Below are 19,068 nucleotides of genomic sequence, written 5' to 3' on the forward strand. Positions count from 1 at the left end.
GATACCCTTTCCAGGACAAGCTCATTACTTCTAAACTCACCTCCATGTGGCTAACTCAGGCCTGGACTAACTCTGCCTCCCTCTGCCTCCTCTCCCTCCATTTGGAGGGCTAGAAAACCAACTACCAAACTCTTCCAGATGTTTTAGTTTAGAAACTGAACTCTTACTTAGATCACTCCATTTTGTATTTGTTGCCCTGCCTGGTTTCAACTCCAAGGAACATGATGCCCCTGAGCTGGGTACCCCCTGGTATCCCATTCACTCTCTTTCCTGACTCCTTTTGTATGTTGCCTCCCCCTTTTGACTGTAAGTTCACCGAAGGCAGGGATTGTCTTTAAAGAAACAATTAATTGTATCTCCAGCGCTTAGCACAGTGCTAGGCATGTTGTAGGTACTTAGTAAATAAATGGTTATTGGATTGGATTGACTCCAGGCTCAGTATTCTATCCTAGTGCCACTTGGGTGCCACTTTCTGTGCATTTTATGATGCTAAGAAATATGCAATATTTTGTGGAATATGACACCATTTAACTTCAAATGCCAGTGCCCCTGGCTTTCATATAGACATGCAAAATATTTTTATAGGGAGTTTATGGCAAAATTTCCAAAGAATATACATCAGGATTGACCTCTGATAAGCTGTTGTTGTATATCACAACGAAGTGCTTCTTAGGATTTGGATCACAGGAACACAGATTTAGAGCTGGAAGGGACCTAAAAGATAATTCATCTAGTCCAACCCCTTCATTTTACAGATGAGGAGATTATGGCAGAGAGACTAAATGACCTGCTCCTGGCCACATGGTGGTACATAGAAGTTAAGATATGAATCTCTGGTCAAATCCAGTTCTCTTTTCAATACACTCTGCATTGGATTTATTCCTGTTTAAATAGGAAGAATACAAAAGATCCAGGCCTGAGACAGACAGTGACTTTAGCCCTAAATTTTTTTTGAAATTCCTAGTCCTTAATTGATCCTTGGGCATTAAAAATGCAAACAAAAGAAACAAACAACAACCAAACAAACTACCTTCTCGGGTCTGTTGCTGTTTTCTTCTTGGTTCCTAAACCTTTAACTACCTCCATTGCTCTGTATAAGTACTTCTAGTGCCAGCAGTGGGGAATCTGCATGAAGTGTGGATTCAGTCAAAGGGCTGCACTTGAGGATGCAGAAGGCTACATGTGATCTGGAGGCCGCAGGTTCCCCACCCCTTCTAGTCCCTGTCTGTTTGACTAGTCTCTGACCTATAGCTCTTCATTGAGGCTGGGTGTCTGGGGAGGGCAGAGAAGCAGCATATTCTGACCCTGACCCTTTTTGTGCATACCTAGGCCATGGCTTACCTGTTGTGTTTCTTATACCACTACAAACCCTTAGCTGTTCCACTTTCTACTCTAAACTACTTATCCAGACCCCAATTGAAGCTTACCCACTGACCTTTCTCTGGATGTGATTCACTCCCATGAGTATCTTTCTCATTTCTCATTCACATATTTATCCCACCTCTGCTGGATTTAGCTCTGTTACCTACAGTCTGTGACCTCCTGTCACCTATAGGTTCAGGTACAAAAATGAAGTAACTTCCATTATATTATGGTAGCAAGATCTCATATTACTGTCAACTTGTTATTTCCTGAATCATCGTAATATCACAGAAAAGTGTCTTCTGATACTGAATGATTTGTAGATAAATACACCTTAAGATTTTATAACTTTGCGCTTCTGATAGTCATTTCAGATTTTCCATTTCACTTCAACTTTGTAGAAATGCTTATTGTTATATTTTATTGTGTACTAGAATCACTTTCACTAATGTTCCATTCTAATACCTCATTGTGGCTTGGGTTTTTGAAAACTATTTTAGTGGAGTGAAAGACTTGGTGAGGTGTGGGGAGTTGTTGAAGTTCTATAAGACTGGGAATTTTGAATTGCTTCTCCGAGACAAAATAGTAGTCAGGAGAAGGAATCTCCTGATGGGATGTTTGACAAAGCTCAGAAAGAGGAAGATCAGCATTCACTTTGCTTGGAAAAGAGCAAAGCTAGACTAAGGAGCAAACCAGTAATTGGCCTAAAAGAGAGGAAAGCTGGACAGTATCACAGATAGTTAGAAGAAGATAAAATCTGTATGTGAGAGAAGGGCAGGAGAGTGGTACAAATCCTATGGAGAACTAGTGGAAGCTGGTAGTAAGTAAAAAAAAAAAATACACAAAGAATTAAAATAAGACAGATCTAAATCTCTATCTGGACATTAGGAATTCTCCTAGCTGGGGGCTCTAAGATCCATTATTAATAACTTTTTGTCTTACAAAATTCCTTAACCTAGCAAAGAAACTGATCGAGATAGATGAGGAGCCATGCTGCCTCTAGGATAGAACAGGTTCAATTTGAAGCTGGTTGTAACAAGAAGTATCTGTTCAAAGAGTTGAGGTTTCAGGTAAAATTCCTAAAGTTAAGGGGGCACGACATAGAGAAGGGATCCAATGTGAAGGCTATACCTCTGTCAAATCAGCTAAACAGTCTCTCATGGTCATAAAGGATATGCTAAATTATTATTATTCATAAGCTTTAAAGAATCTGTTGCCGTGGCCCTATATTAATCACAACATAAATTAAATAAATTCATGAATTCAGCAAACATTAATTAAATGTCTGCAGGGTGTGCAGTGGAAGTATAACATATAACTTGTTACGTATGTGTATGTTTTGTATGTGTAAGTATATATATAAGAAATGACATATACACAAATAAAGATAACAGTCCATGATAAGTACCTCGAAGAGGTAAAAGTGCTACATGAGGGATAACTCAGATTAACAAAGGCTTCGTGGTAGATTTGGGGTTTGAATTGAGTCAGGAAGGACTGGGGTGGTTTCAGTATATGGAAATGTGAAGTTTAATCTGCATGAATATTTTCTCTGTCTCTTTATTTAATCCAGACAATTAACAAAATAAAAATACCAAGCCCTGATGTGTATGCTGATTTCTGAGGGGTAAATGCTCACCATGAAACTTTAACAGTCTCCTCTTGAGGGGCTAGTTGGAGCTGGGTCCAGTACATGTCTGGTGGCAGGCAATGCTGCAAGATTATGGAGATCCTTGAATGTCCCAAGTCTACAAGTCTAAACTTGACTTTTTGATCGACAGCTAACCACAGATGGATTGTAAGCAAAGGAATGCAATGGACGAGGACAATTTATATGACGTTAGTATTAAGGGTTTCTTAGATGAATGAAGGAGCGGAGGTGGGAGGACCTATTAGGAGAATACTGTAAAAATTCAGATAGGATAGCAATATCAACTGACTTGGTCACTCTATACTTCTTTTACTCTGAGGCACTTACATTCCATTTAGGAGGCACAGGGATGATACATGTACATAGATAGATACACAAAATAGATCCGGGGACTGGGGAAGACCACGGAGGTGGATATCAGCAAAGGCCTTTTGTTGAAGGAGGCAGTTCACCTGAACCTCGATTAGATCCTGAAGGGGTCTGAGGCAGGGCCAATAAAACTTGAACTGCAACAATTCTACACTTCTTTTAATCATGTATATAAAGATATGTTTGCTATTTAGAATTTTATAACTACAAGTGCTATTCTTCTTCATTCTGGGGAACATAAAGAGTTGATATTATTTGTTATAGAAAATGTATGTGCATAGACACATTTACATATAAGTTATATAAATGACTGAAGTCGTTTTTTCTCTATATTAAGGCATTTATATATTGGAAGATTATTCTGCCCTCTCCTCTGTAACATGAGTTAGCATTCATATTCGGAAACCCAAGGGGGTTAAAAAAACAACAACATAAGAACAATCAAAGATATTTTGGCACCTCCCAGAAAATTTACAATTCAAGATTCCCTGGGAAGATTCACAGCCATTTACATTTTCTGGTATCCTCTAATGTTTCATTTTTTCATTGTTTTCACTCTTAAAATCAGCTGAGAATCCCCTCTGTTTTCATAATTGTAAGTTGGCAAATAAGTGTTCCTTTGGATTCATATGCCCCCTGTAGTTCCTGTCATCAAAAGTAAAGACCCTTTATACCCACCTTGTTAGCTAACCTGGAATAAATCACGGAGAAGGCTACACCTGTAAGTCTATTGCCCTCAAGCAATAACTAAAGCATGGTTCTGGAGATGAAAGCAGCAGATAACACCACCCTGGACATGGCTTTCCCCTCAAAAGTAAGGAATATATCTAATACCTGTGAGAGATGGGACTAATATAAAAATGTAAAACTGGTAAGCTGTCTTTGAATAGCTGGGGAACTGCTACATTATCCTTCCAAGCTAGTTGCAGCTTTGGAGGCCCATACCATCCCACTGCCATCTCTAGCCAAATGTAAAGAAAATCTTTTAATCAGTTTCTTTGGACACATAAATCTTGTATGCTAGTTTTCTTTTCCCCTCCCTCAAATGGCTGTGAGGTTATTGCATAATGACTTATTGGGAAGCATATGCCAACAGACTAAGGAAATGATTTGGTATGAGAAACTGACCAAGTCTCCTGATTTTTTAAACTCTTCAAACTCAGAAAGCTTTCATTCCACTGCTGCGTAGTAAGTGGTTATCATTTAAGGATTCCAGGAATTAAAGGTGAAGAAAGAATGCATTACAGGGGTGAATTTATAAAAAGTCATGCAAAGTGGAGAGAGGAAGTGTCGTGTGTATGTGTGTGTGTGTGTGTGCGCGTGCAAGTGCGCATGCACGTGTAAGTAAGCAGGCCAGTTTAGCTATGAAGTGCATAAAGGGGAATAATGTAAAATCAACTGCCAGGATGAAAAAGACAGACTAAAGTCAGGTAATAAAGGCCTTAAAAATCTCAAACAGAGAAGTTTGTATTTTATCTTATGGGAAAATAGGGAGACACTAAAGCTTCTTAGGAAGGAGACGTGCTTCAGAAAGATTATCTGGAAGCTGGATAGAGGATAGAGGGAAAAGGGATTCTGGAGGTAGAGAGTCCAATTAGGAGGCTATTGCAATAGTACAGGCAAGAGGTCATGAGGGTTTGGTCTAGGGAGGTAGCTACGTGTACTGAGAAATTCTGGGTAATTTTCTTGATTTATTCCTTGCAATATGGTGTTCAGATTTTTATTTTTTATTTTTCAGGTTCTTCCAGGAGTTCTATGATCCTCAAGTTATGGCTGCACAACTTATCTTTGAGAGAAATGGCTTATGCTTATACATACATACATACATACATATATATGTATATATATATATATATATATACACTTATATGGTTTATATAGAGATCATGTGGCATTTGAGTGATATTGTGTTTTGCTTCTAATCTTTCAGACTATTTCAGATACTATATTCTTTCAGATTTCACTTTTAGTATACATGTATTCCAAAACTGATGTTTCTTCCTTTGTTTCTTTGGAGCCATTCGTTACTATGGAGTTTTAAAAGTCTAATAATTATTTCTCCTGGCTATTACGTTCTGACATTTGTAGAACATCTTGTTATATACTCTCCTGGAATTCCACAAGGTTATGTGTTTTTGTCAAGTTGTGGTTCAATTTCCTTGGTCTTACAATATTTATTTAGAGAAGATTGCACTCTTTTGAATGTTTTGTTCTTCATTTTTCTTTTTCATTTTAGTATTCTCTCTGTTGATTTATCTGCTTGTGCTGTAGCTTTTTAATAGAAATTTCTTACCCTGGAAATCTTTGATGATTTGTCTTTTAAACCAACACTCACTCACTCTTTCTTTCTTTCTCTTCTCCTTGATTTTCTAATTCTTCTCATTTTGATGGTAGCTATACTTCTGAGTCTGTCTTGCAATAATAACTCAGTCTACTCCCAAGCTGAGAAATTTACTTTTCACTGGTCTGGTCTTTGTCCTAAGGTTGAGGCAGTATGGTTAGCTCCAGCTGGACTTCAGACCCCTTTTCCTTCAGGCCTAATATAGCTACTCTTTCACAGTGTTCTTCTACCCAAGTTCCCTCATTGGTGCTTACCAACAGGGTATGTCAGCAGAGTCTATGTAGCAGGAGGGGAATCCCTATGTTTATCCTAAAGCATAAGCTCATTGGGCAGACGAAGAGATGCTGAGTGAGCATATAAAGGATTAGCATTCTCCAGTATTAATTTAGAAGGCTGTTAGAACCTTCCTGGGCTTCTTCCTTTTTTTATCCTTTGGACTCCGCTGTAATTGCTTTACCTCTAGCACATTATTCCAGAGTAAGCATATCACTGAAGACAGGAGAAAATGTCTAGTGCTTCATTTTGTTGATCACATGACCTAGAAGTTTTGGGTAGTGACCTTGTGAATGGAGAGAAGGGCTGAAGATATGAAAGATATTAGGGAGGTAGCTACAATAAGACATGATATGAGGGCTGAGGGAGACTGAAGAGTTGAGGGTGCTTTGAAATTTTGGAGCATGGATGACTGCAAGGATGATGGTGCTCTCAAAAGAAATGTGATAGGAAGCAAGATACGTTCAGGGGAAAGATAATGAATTTTATTTTAAACATGTTGAGTCTGAGATGCCTTTGGGACATTAAGATAGGATATGACTAGAAGGCTCCAGAAAGACTTTTGGAGAAGAAAGTGGCTGGGCTGAGTCTTAGAAGGAAGATGTATGATTCTGAGAAGCAGAGATGAATAAAGAATATGTTTAGACGTGGTGAATGGATTGTGCATGTGCATATAGGCAGAAGATGAAATGCCAGGTTTGGGGAAGCGAATGTTACAATATGACTGGATCGTATAATTTCTGAAGGTAAGCAATATGAAATAAGGCTGAAAAGTTATGCATCAGCCAGATTATGAAGGCTAAAGGTGAGGCCAGGAAGATTTTGTACAAATCTGCCATCTTTGCTGTACCTCAACCTTGGTTTCCCCAAATTCTTAGGTATGTGTACAGTAAGTCCAAGTACATGTGTTTCGGTAAAATTTTCCAAGGGAACCTATGACAGTATGTGTGCTTGTGACACCTCTGTTCCATGTACCAAATACCTCAGTCCTCAACTACATGCTTCAAAATAAGAAGACATTAACTTTGTTATGAAAATATTTTTGTTGGTAAAATATGGCTTATTGTATATTTCTAAAATGTTATTCAAATGCTTAATACATTAATTTTCATTAATAATGCTAAGCACTTAGTAAATGCTTACTAAATGTTTTTCACTCATTCATTCATGTGTGGGAGAAGTGGTAACACATTTAAAAATATAGACATTTATGAAATAAATTATTACACCCTTCATTTAAATGCTTAGTAAGAAAAATGATCTAACAATTCAGTAAGCTTTTAGATTTAAAATTGGTAAGTTTCAAAACAGTAAAGAATGAAACAAAAAGCATGTCATACATTTCGAAATACATCATTTGTTTGAAAACTTTGTTTGAAATCTGTTTAGATTGCCTCGGGGGCTACTTGTGATGCTGAAATGTTCTTGTAATCTTCTGAGAAAACAGAAAGAACATACAAGTAAGAATCTTGGAACATAAACATAGCACAAAAAGAATGATAATTATACCATAACTTCACTTTTTAGAAACCTACTAGACTGTACACCAGATTTTTATTTTTGGAGATGAAATATAACATTATAAAAGCTTTGCTGCCTAGATAATAGGATTCAGTCCAACATTCTGTTATGCACAGCTCCTTGTATACAAAGGGTACTCAAAGATTTGTTGACTGGTTGACCGATTAATTTTGGTTAACTAAAAGTTAACTGATGAACTGAAGTTCTAGTAGGCCTAAACATATCATGGAGGCTGCTATATCAGTGAGATTGGGAGGGTAACACAAGCTAAGTCTCAGAAAAGCGGTATCTGCCCTTGAAACAGAGATGCTAGGCAATGTCACAGCTATGGCAACTGCCATTGTGGGAGGAATAGATCTTTTTCTGGCAAACCAAACCGAAGGCAATTTATTTTTTGGCTATTCTCTCAACTGTTCTTAGACATATAGGTCCTGAATAGTTTCTATGATTATTTTGGGTAAAATTAGTCACTAATATTTTTTAATTTGGATAATATAAAAAATGACAGTTTGTAAAGTTTTTGGTCAGTAAAGTGCTAGGTAATACAGCTTTTAGGAGGTACAGAAATATTTTCATTGAGTGCAGGAAGGACTGAAATAAAATATTTAATACATACATTCCTGCCCTGTTTTTTGAGGGATAAAGAATGAGGGATAAAGAAAGAAAGGATACAACATTAACTGTAGAAAAAAAGCATGGCTGTGTAATGTACTATTTTCCTTTAAGAGAATAAAAATTTATGTCAATACATGAGTTTGTAAGGATTTCCCCCAGCCAGTTAACTATTTGTGTACCTCTTAGAAAAGTGAAGTAGGGACTGGGGTGGCAAAATGTGTGTTGATAAATTTTTAAACCAGTCAATATCTCATATATATATATATATATATATATATATATATATATATATATATATATATATATATATATGATAAATTTTTAAACCAGTCAATATCTCATATATATATATATATATATATATATATATATATATATATATATATACATAGTCTATATTTTTTTAAAAAGAAAAGCAATTTCTTTGAAATTAATTTTATATTAACAATATGTAAATAGTAGCATAATAAAACAGTAATAAATTCAAAAAGCTTTTGTATGAGGCTGTGCCATTTCGTAAATGGGAAGTTTTTGTAACTGTGTCATCTTATGAACAAAAATGATATATTATGTTAATATAAGTTACATTTATCAGAGGAACTGGGAAGTAAGAGTCAGTGTGTATACATTAAAACAGTAAATGTTTTTCTTTCATGAATTTACATCAAAGTTGACATGACATATCTGTGTTTTGTTAGAACCTAAGCATGACTATATAAAATTAAATAAATTACAAGTGAATGCTGTGACATAGCTACATCGATATGTGATCCCCTTAAGTGAACGCTGGTTTATAATGTCATTAGAAATTCCTGATAAAAATTCACTGTATATCTTATATTTTAGTATAATTTGAGCAATCAAAAATATTTAACTTTTTGTCCTCTGAAAAAGTTACACTTTTTAAAAAAAGACTACATCACCTATTTTCATTTAACAATTTGATAAAATTTCAAAACGATGCTTTAAGCCAATAAATGCAGGTGAGCGATTTCAAATGTTAAAAATAAACAATTTGGATGTGACCAATAGGATGGAGCACTAGACATTTTTTTTTGTTCCTCACGACCTTTAATCCTCTCCAAAAGAGGAATTATGTGCAAGAGATGAAGCAATTTCACACTCTTCCACAGTTTCTAACGAGGTAACCAAGAACCTCAACAAGGTATTAATCTGATGAACCAACAACAGTAAAGGCAAATTTCTGAACCCTAATTTGCTCATTCAGTATGCCCTTTTCCCTTCCCCCAGGATATGACTGAGGATGCACAAGCCAATCCCAGGGTTTACAACAGAATTCAGTGCTACCCAGCTCCCTCCCTCCGTGCCTCAGAAAATGAAAAGGTAGGAGCTAGTCCTGGTTAGTTCAGCAACAAGGCTCTGTGGTGAAACAGAGCTCTGCCAGGGAAAAGAGCAAGGCAGAGAACTGGGTGAGGAAATGTGTGGCACACTACTCAGCCTGAGGAAAAAAGCCCAGAATCCAGCTTGGGGGTGAGGAGCAAGGGGGAGGACAGCAGTTCTGCCTACCCAGTGTGGAAGGAAACTTGGATTGCTTTGAGGTCTGCACTGCAGGGAAACCACCAACAAAGGGGAAGGTATTGTCAGATAGTGAGAAATAGGAAAGGGGAAAAAAGACAAATTGCTGAAGTTGTCAGGAGGAACAAAACCTCGAACAAGGAAGATTAACCAATAGGAAAGATAGCTATAGCAGAGGGAAATAAAGACACCAGATCAAACAGAATAGGCCAGACATCTATGAATTAATATTGTAAGACAAAAGAAAATGAATCACTACCAGATGTGGCAAAGGACCCTGTGGATTCCCAAGAGAGCATGGGACTACAGTACAGTTATCACTTCCAAATTATGACTTTCCCCATTATGGTTTTGATATATTAGCAGTCAGCATAAGAAATTAAATGGGAATTTTGGGGGAGTTTTGTGGAAGCCACAGATGACCTGTGAAAGTCAGCAGATGACATAGAAAAAGTTTAGAAACTCAGAAATGGATTATATATATATATATATATATATATATATATATATATAGTACTGTATAACAGCAACCCAAATTTTATAATAAGGTGCTATAATCACCTCATAAAAGAAAAATAAAAAATTCAGACTCTTCTGGTACTAAGGGAAGGCCAAAAAATTTTATGCAGATTTTTCAGATTGCAGGGGGGGCTGTGTCCATGACCCCCACAATGTGGAAGGAATAACTGTAGCATGTTCCTCAACAGTTCAAAAGAGAAATAAGAATTGTGAAAAGAGAATTTATGGCCTGCATCATAGACGTAACTGGCTGAATAGAAAAACTTGAATCCATAATGACCAAAGGAAAAAAAAAGAGAATAACTGATTGGGAAGGACAACCTAGAAGAGGAAGAGAGGCATAAACTAATAATGCTGAAAGAAAACATGATCTCCATGTGAGCAAAGCGCATTTATCTGAAAGATTAGATGTGCAGAGACGAATCTAGAATTAGAGTTCTCTTAGGAGAACATAGCACGTCAAAAACTCTGAACACTGTGACATATGAAATAAAATAAGAAAAGCTGCCCAGCATGTATGAACACAAAACAAAAAACCCCAATATACTAACAGAAAGAATCCATGGAAAAAGCCTGATGCTGCAAATTCTAAGACATAGCAGTTAAACTGAACCATTTCAATGACAAAAAGTTCTCCAAGTATCCAGGAGAAAGTACTTCAAGTATAAAGGAAAGGAAATTCTAAAACTCACGGCTATTCTACACCCACCAGATATTACAGGAAGGAACAAAATAATATGTTCCAAAGAGCAATGAAGTTCAAGATGTACCCCAAGGTGCAAACTTTGGCCTAATCATTAATGAGCGGAAAAAAAAAGATGTTCCATAAATGAGGTAATGGAAGTATTCCTAGAAAGGAATTTTTAAAATTTATATATTTTTATCTATATGACTTTTTTATTTATATGAATCTCCCTATAATTGCTCTGATCTATCATCTATATTAACCAATATAAACCTTTAAAAATATTTTAAAATGCAACTTCCCAACTTTCTATAACAAATTTGAGAGTATGAACAAGAAGATCAAAGGTAAATCTCATCAGTTAGAGTCTCTATATAGCACAATAAACTTTCCCAGTCAGGTTGCACTGACTTTCAGTCAGAAGTCCTTGAAAATCTTCCCTTACAAAAGTAGACTCCATTGATCAAAATACAGGTTTGTAAGGTAAAACCTAATGCCTAAGCCTGTCTCTAGGATGATTCTTTCTCAAAACTTTAGTTTGCTATTGCATGGACTTGATTTTTCTGCACTTGGCTACTATTTGGTATATCACTATTATACCAGCCATATTTAGGCTTACATGTCTTCCTAACAGGTCAATAAACCCATGGAACAATTAATCAAAAATCCATTGAAATGCCTATGTGCCAGGTGCTGTGTTAGATTCTGGGAATTCAAAGACAAAAGTGAAAGAGTCCTTACCTTTGAGGAGATCATAGACTGGATATAAGTGAAACTAGTGTGTGTGTTCATCCTTTGTTGCTGAAGAAGACCATGCCATCAAAGAAATAATGACATGACTTGCACTTGACTTTGTTTTGAGTGAGGGAGGGTTGTGCAAATCACCGGTCTCATTTCTCCTCCAGAGCCATCTGAATCCAGTGACCAGATATTCATCAGGATGACCAGAGATGACCCAGGATGAGGCAATTGGGGTTAAGTGATTTACTCAAGGTCACACAGCTAGTGAGTGTCAAGTGTCTGAGTTGAGATTTGAACTCAGGTCCTCCTGACTCCTGTACTGGTGCTCTATCCACTGCACCACCTAGCTGCCTGGAACTAGTACACACATACTATCTATATTTGCATATGTACATATATATATATATATATATATATATATATATATACATATATATATATATATATATATACACACACATATATACACACATGTACATCTCAGTATATGCATATGCAGATAATGCATATACAAAATTTATAGGGAAGGCATACATACATACATACATACACACATATTTGTAATGTATCTACAAAACAGATAAAAGGTAAATTTGAGGGAAAGGCATACATAGCTGGTGGGGATCAGAAAAAGCTGTATGTAGATGGTACTTAAGCTGAGTCTAGAAGGAAAACAGATATCCTAAAATAAAGGGGTCAAACTATAGCCTATTGGTAGTTGGCAAAATCCCAGCTGAAACAGATTAAAATGTAATTGGGAAATTTTAATAAAATAAATAAAAACAATATAACACAGATGTTAATTTGTGGTTTTCTAAGAAGTCAACATGTGGTCTGCAGGGATGCATTTTTATTTGACTTTGATAACTTGTTCCTAAAAGGCAGAGGTGAGGAGGGAATGCATTTCAGGCAGGGAGACAGAGCCAGTGCAAAAGTATAAAAAAGTATAAAGCCAGAAGTTGGGAGTGCCAGGTACGAAAAAAAAAGTAAGGCCAATCTGATTGGCCAGAAGAGTGCACAGATAATATGTAATAGGCTGAAAAGGGAGATTACTGTGAAGAGCTTTATATGTCAAACCGAATGTTTTTTGAGTAGAGGAATGACAGACCTGTGCTTTAGGAAAATCATTTTGTTAGCTGTGTGGTGGATGTATTGGAGTGGGGAGATATACGAGACTAGCAGATCAATCAGAAGTTCTATAATAATCTAGGTGAGAGATGATGAAGGCCTAAACTAGGATAGTGATTGGGTAAGTGAAAAAAAAAGAACACTGACCCTATTGGGAAAGTTAAGATTTGATTTAATGCACTGTAGAACAGTTAATGTAGAACATTTAATGCACTTGTGAGAACATGCCATACTACTTAATGAGAAGATAACTACAAAAATTTATCTATAAGAACAAACATATTTACTATACATGGTTGATTCATAATTTTCAGGTATCAATGAGTCAAGTGGAATGGAATTTTCTCTAATGAAGTGTGATGAAAGCTGTATTTGCATAATTAATAGCTTCATTTCTATTAATCAGTCAATACCATAGTACAGTGCCTGGCACGTAATGAGTGCTTAATAGTTTGATAAATGATGAAAAAATGCTTGATGATTGACTGACCCAGTCATTGATTATGATTTCCTAGAGATAACTAGTAGCCATCAATTTCCATTTTACTTTCCTACTAAGTTCCAGTGGACGAAAGAGTGAAGGGATGAAAATTGATGGCATTTTCACATATGAGAGAAAAATAAATAAAAACCAAAATTCTGAAGCCATTGCAAAAGGCTGTACTGTGTTTTGTGATATATTCATAAATCCTTAAAAAATTTAGTTTGTGCAAATACATGACTTAAAGTCTTGCTGTATTATGGTGCAGAAGCAGCCCAGCTTAGCAGATAGCTTCTGTTAGGTTTGGAATCAATCAGGAAGGCAGGAGTTTAAATCTTCCTCCAACCACACCAACCATCCGTAGAACTTGGACAAGTCACACAACTCCTAGGTGCTTCAAGTTAATTCCTTAGTCTTTATCTACAAAGTCCTACACAATAGTTATCCGTTGGCAGGTAGAAAGAGTTTCTACTGGATCTGCCGAAATCACAGAGCCTTCTCTGCATGACATGTCAGGTGATCTGTTCCTTTTATCTCATTTTGCTCCAGTCATTTAAGATTTATATCCTCCTCCTCCTGAAAGGGCCTGAAGTGATTTTTAAATGAAAACATTAAGACAAGACATTTATGGATAAAAGAGAACTCATCTGAAAAAGGCTAAGAGTTAAATGTTTTCCTGTAAGGTTAGGTAGTTTGGACTCAGGCAACACATTTAGCCCAGTTACTGGCAATAAGGCAAAAAGGGAAACTTATTGGATTATAGCAGTTTTTGTTTCTGATAACAAAAAACATACAAATTAATGAATTCTTTAAATCAAGAGCTATTAAGTACTTCATGGGCCTCAATATCAGCTCCCAAAGAACCAGGACTTCATCTAGTAAGTACTTAATAGATGCTTGTTAAATGAATTCATGAATTTGTATGCTTTCTGTTGCCAGAAAACAAGTTCCCCATTTTGCAGTCAGTAATTCTGGATAATAGAGGTTTCAGAAAGAAAACAGTTGGGTTGGATTGAAAGTTCCAGATAGGGGAGAAGGAATGCTTAGTAGATAAAACTGAATAGATAATAGAAACAGGATAAAGTAGTCACTTAATAAACATTTGTTGATTGTAGAATTCATTAACTGAGCTATAAAAAGTGATTCTAAAAGTGATATAAAGTATATCATCTAAATATACTTTATGAGTTCTCACAATTTTAGAATTTAAGTGAACATCTAAATTGTTTGATGCTGTCTTAAACAACCACATAGAAAATGACTTCTTTGGCTACAATATTCCTTGGCATCTTTAAATTGGGATCTCTTTCAGGAGGAGATCAGTAGATTCTTCAGATGCCTATTTTACCTTCTGGTTCTAGGACTTCAGGGCAGTTTTCCTTGATGATTTCCTGAAAGATGCTGTCCAGGCTCTTTCTTTCATCATGGTTTTCAGGTAGACCAATAATTTTTAAATTGTCTCTCCTGGAGCTATTTTCTAGATCAGTTGTTTTACCAATGAGATATTTATGTTTTCTTCTATTTTTTTCATTCTTTTGTTTCTGTTTGACGGATTCTTGATATTTCATAGAGTCGTTAGTTTTCACTTGCTCAATCTAATTTTTAATGAATTGTTTTCTTCTATTAGATTTTGAAACTCCTTTTTCATCTGGCCACTTCTACTTTCTAAGGAGTTGTTTCCTTCAGTGTACTTTTTTTCCATTTGGCCAATTGTATTTTTTTTTTTAAATTTCTTTCCCAATTTATTTATTTATTTTTAGTTTTCAACATTCATTTCCACAAAATTTTGAGTTCCAAATTTTCTCCCCATCTCTCCCCTCCCCCACCCCAAAAGGCTGTGCATTTTGATTACCCCTTCCCCCAATCTACTCTCCCTTCTATCACACCCCTCCCTTCCCTTATTCCCATCTTCCCTCTTTTCTTGTAGGGCAAGACAGATTTTTATACCCCATTAGCTCTATTCCCAATTGTATTTTTTAAGCAATTGTTTTCTACAGTCAATTTTTGTCCTTCCTTTTCCAAGCTATTAACTCTCTCTTGAATACCTCTCATTTCTTTTCCCCATTTTTCTTCTACCTCTTTTATTTGACTTCTAAAATCCTTCCAAGAAGGCTTTCTAGGATTAAGACCAGTTCCTATTCCCCTCTGAGGTTTCAGATATAGGTATACTGACAATGTTGTCCTCTTTTGAATTTGTGCCTTGATTTTCCATGTCCCCATAATCAGAATCTAAGTCATTGTCTGTTTCTGCTTTTTGCTACTTCCTGGCTTTTAAAATTGAGCTTTCTTGCAAGGGGCACTGACCCAAGTTTCTTGTGACCTTGTACCTGGTCACTGGCTTTGTGTGCTAGGACCTCACGTGCTACCAGTTGGAACCTGACTGAGCTGGGATCAGCAACACTGAAGCTTTAGGGGTGGAGGGTGGGGATTTGGGGCCCTGGAGGAGGCCTGTTCACCTGGCTTCTTTGAAGCACACCAATGTTTGGCTGCTGGAGGATGCCTGCCAGCCTGGAGCTGTACTGCCTGGACTTGTTCTGAGACACTGGGGGTCCTGGTGTTGGCACTTAGCTGATCCATCGCCCTGGGGCTCAGGATGTCCCCCTGGTTTGCTGAGATGGGGCTTGCTGCTGACTTGCTGGGATGCCTCCAATCCTTTACTACGCCCCCTCCCTCAGAGTGAGAATTCCCCAAGCTGTTAATTCCCCAAGCTTTCTGGGTTACAAGACTGATGTACCCTATCTCTCTGCTGGGTCAGCTCTTCCAGGGTTTTTCCTGGGGTTATATTTTCTGGGCTTTCAGAGGTCAGTAAGGGAGGGTGAGAGCTACTTACTTCTTACTCAGCTATCTTAGTTCCAAGAAGCAGAGGAAAATGACTTTTTATGCTATTATTGAAGTAGAAAATGTAAAATAAAAACACTTTGCTACTGTGCATAGTTTAAAATGTTGAGGTTCTGAGAGTTAACCAAAGTATTTTTCTGTTTGCCAGTTCTGTTTGCATTTAATAAATGCTTGTCAATTAAAATAATGAGTTGGTAATATATCACATTAGAGACCATCTAGAGATTCCTTTAACTCTTCTTTGCAGTTTTAAGCAAAGAAAATCTGGATTGAAAAGGGCTAAGCAACATTCCTTATGAAGGTATATAACTACTGTTAAAAATGAACAAATGGAAAATTCCCAACTCCAAACTTGTTAATTTGTTATCTCTAATAGGCACCAAATGAAATGATCTAAATTTAACCAAATGATAATGCACTGTTCTTGAATTTTTAGAGCAAATGAAAATTGCATTTACCAATCATTCATATTAAAAGGAATATTCACCTTCAATAATTTTAGCATGTACCAAATGTATTAATTTGCCTGAAAAGTCCCTGTCCTATGGCTCTATGTACAGCATATCTGCTACAATCACAGAGTAGAAAAAAATATTCCAACAATCCACTTTTTTCTTCAGGATAAAGGGAAGTGGTAGGTAGAGAAGGGGGAGAGAGAAGGCGTCACCAGGGATCTTCATGGGTCATGTAGAAGTTTATATGGGGTTAGAAGAATACAGAAACATGGTCCTTTAGAGACTTTCCCATCCTCACATAAACCTGTGGAAGGTTGCTGTCATAAGTTTGTGTATGGCCAGTATCTTCTTTAACTTATGCCTAAGAAGTAGACTAAATAACTACTATTTCACAGAAATGAAATAAAATATATGGTTTCTGTGAAAAATTCTTTTATTATAATCAATGCTAAATATACAGCTTTTGCTCTTGGAAAATTACTTTGAAACGGAAAAAAAAAGAATTGTCTTTCTTTGGAATGGTAAGTATATAGGTGTTATGCTTTTGGGTTCATTGAATGTGATGGCTGAATGAAAATCTTTTATGCCAAATGCCAGAAAATTAAGTGACTACTATGTCATTACATAAGTTTCTATGCAAATTTCATCTGTGCAGTAGCAAACAATTTATCTGGGATGTTTCATCCTGCTAGTATTTTATTTCTATGTACAAACATATATTTCCCTAAGTTCTATTAAAAAATCAATAGTCTGTAAATTAAACAAATTCAAATTCATGAATAATGCAATTTTAATTAAGAACAAGAAAACGTCTAGGCTAGAATAGTAGTGTCAAACTCAGATAGAAAGGGGAGAGACTTAAGTGTATATAAGGATCCCCAGGCATATACTGACTTAGAAAACCACATATTAACATTATCTATGTTCTATTGTGCTTTTGCTTATTCTGTGAATATTTCCCAATTACATTTTAATCTGGTTCATACTGTCTTGGGTATGGACACCTCTGGCCTAGAATATGAATTGAATTTTGATGTTATCAGTGTGTTTTTTAGTCAAATACTTAACTTGGTACATAAAAAAAGACACAGTATTTGTGAACAATCTGTAGCTTCAGTTCCTCACATATTCAATTTTATTAAAAAAATTTAAAAACGATGTAATCTTCCTTTAAAACTGTTCTAAACAGTGGATATATCTGCTTTGTTACGTAAACATAGTATTAAGAATCAAAAGGGTAGATTTGGCTACGTGGGAGGCAGAGTCCCTAGAAATCTGTGATAGTAATAATGGTAGGTGGGCCTGGAAATTCATGCTATCAGGATAGAAGGAATCTGAATTTTTTTGGGGGGGGTCATGAACCCCTCTCTGGCAATTTGGTGAAGCCTATAAATACCTTTTTGAAATAATGTTTTAAAATGCATAAACTAAAATATATAGAATTACAAAGGAAACCAATGGAAACAGTTACCAAAATATTGACAGTTTCAAGTTCAAGGACTCCTTAAAATCTACCCATGAATCCTAGGTTAAGAACCCTTCATGTGAAAAAAACCCCTATTCACTTTCCCCCAGTTTATAAGCTTACTACCCTCATCCCCTCTCCTAGGACTTTTTACCCCAAAGGTTATTTCTATGACCAGGAACTGCTCTCCCTTCCTAAACTCACTATATAGCCTCTTTGAGCTCCTTAAGATACTGCTACACTTCCAGAATAACCTCTATTCTAGCACTTCCTTTCCAAGACTTGGCATACCTCTCTGAGCCCAGGAACTACTATCATGAGGGATGACATCAGAAGAAAAATCTGTAATTTATTTCTATTTATTTTATTTTGATAAGATTTTTGAAGATAAATTGGGATGAAGGACACTTCTATTTGTTCAAGCCGAATAGATTCTGGACTAGTCCCAGGAATAAGGCTATCAAGAGGTAGGAACAGTTTTCAGAAACACCAATCAAAATCACCCCTCCCCCCCAAAGAAGTTGTTTGAAAAAGGATAAAAACAATGAAAAAAGAAGAAGAAATATTACCTCCCGGTGACTTAGAAGTTGTTCCAAATCTGCTGCCATTTGATTCTTAATTTGTACCAAAACTGTCTTTTCTTTAAGCAGATTACTGAAAAAAAAAAGAATATTCAAACACTTCCTCATAATGGTTGAAGTCTACAATGAAAACACACAAAACCAGAAAATGTAAAGGAAATGATCCTTTCTTTACCCCATCATATTATAGCTATGCTACACTATATACTTTATCTATAAAGTAAATTTGTATAATAAAAGTAAAAATTATAAATCAGATAATTTTATCTTAAATAAATAAGATAAATAAGGTTTTCTTACACTTATGATTTATAAGACCAACTAACTGATGCATGAATTCATTTAACAAAAGCATTAGTACATTAGTATCAACAATTTTCTAGAGCCATTCTTTTCCTTGTACAAACATTTCCCCAAACAAATAACTAAACTATTTTAAGAAAGCAGTCTTATATCCCTACCTCAATAATTAGAGAGACTGAAATTCTCAACTGAATCAATCAATTG

General features: G+C 36.1%; 1 protein-coding gene across 2 annotated transcripts in view; it reads right to left on the reverse strand.

Annotated features, from left to right (window-relative positions):
- Positions 1-19,068, reverse strand: part of PIBF1 (progesterone immunomodulatory binding factor 1) — a 331,775-nt gene that overhangs the window by 32,939 nt on the left and 279,768 nt on the right. For both annotated transcript variants that reach the window (XM_072622310.1, XM_072622312.1), the window contains one exon: positions 18,550-18,634. In XM_072622310.1, the coding sequence (XP_072478411.1) occupies positions 18,550-18,634 (85 nt within the window). Of the gene's footprint in view, positions 1-18,549; positions 18,635-19,068 lie in introns of those variants that run through there.

This window comes from Notamacropus eugenii, chromosome 6, assembly GCF_028372415.1.
Source record: "Notamacropus eugenii isolate mMacEug1 chromosome 6, mMacEug1.pri_v2, whole genome shotgun sequence".
Taxonomy (NCBI): Eukaryota; Metazoa; Chordata; class Mammalia; order Diprotodontia; family Macropodidae; genus Notamacropus; species Notamacropus eugenii.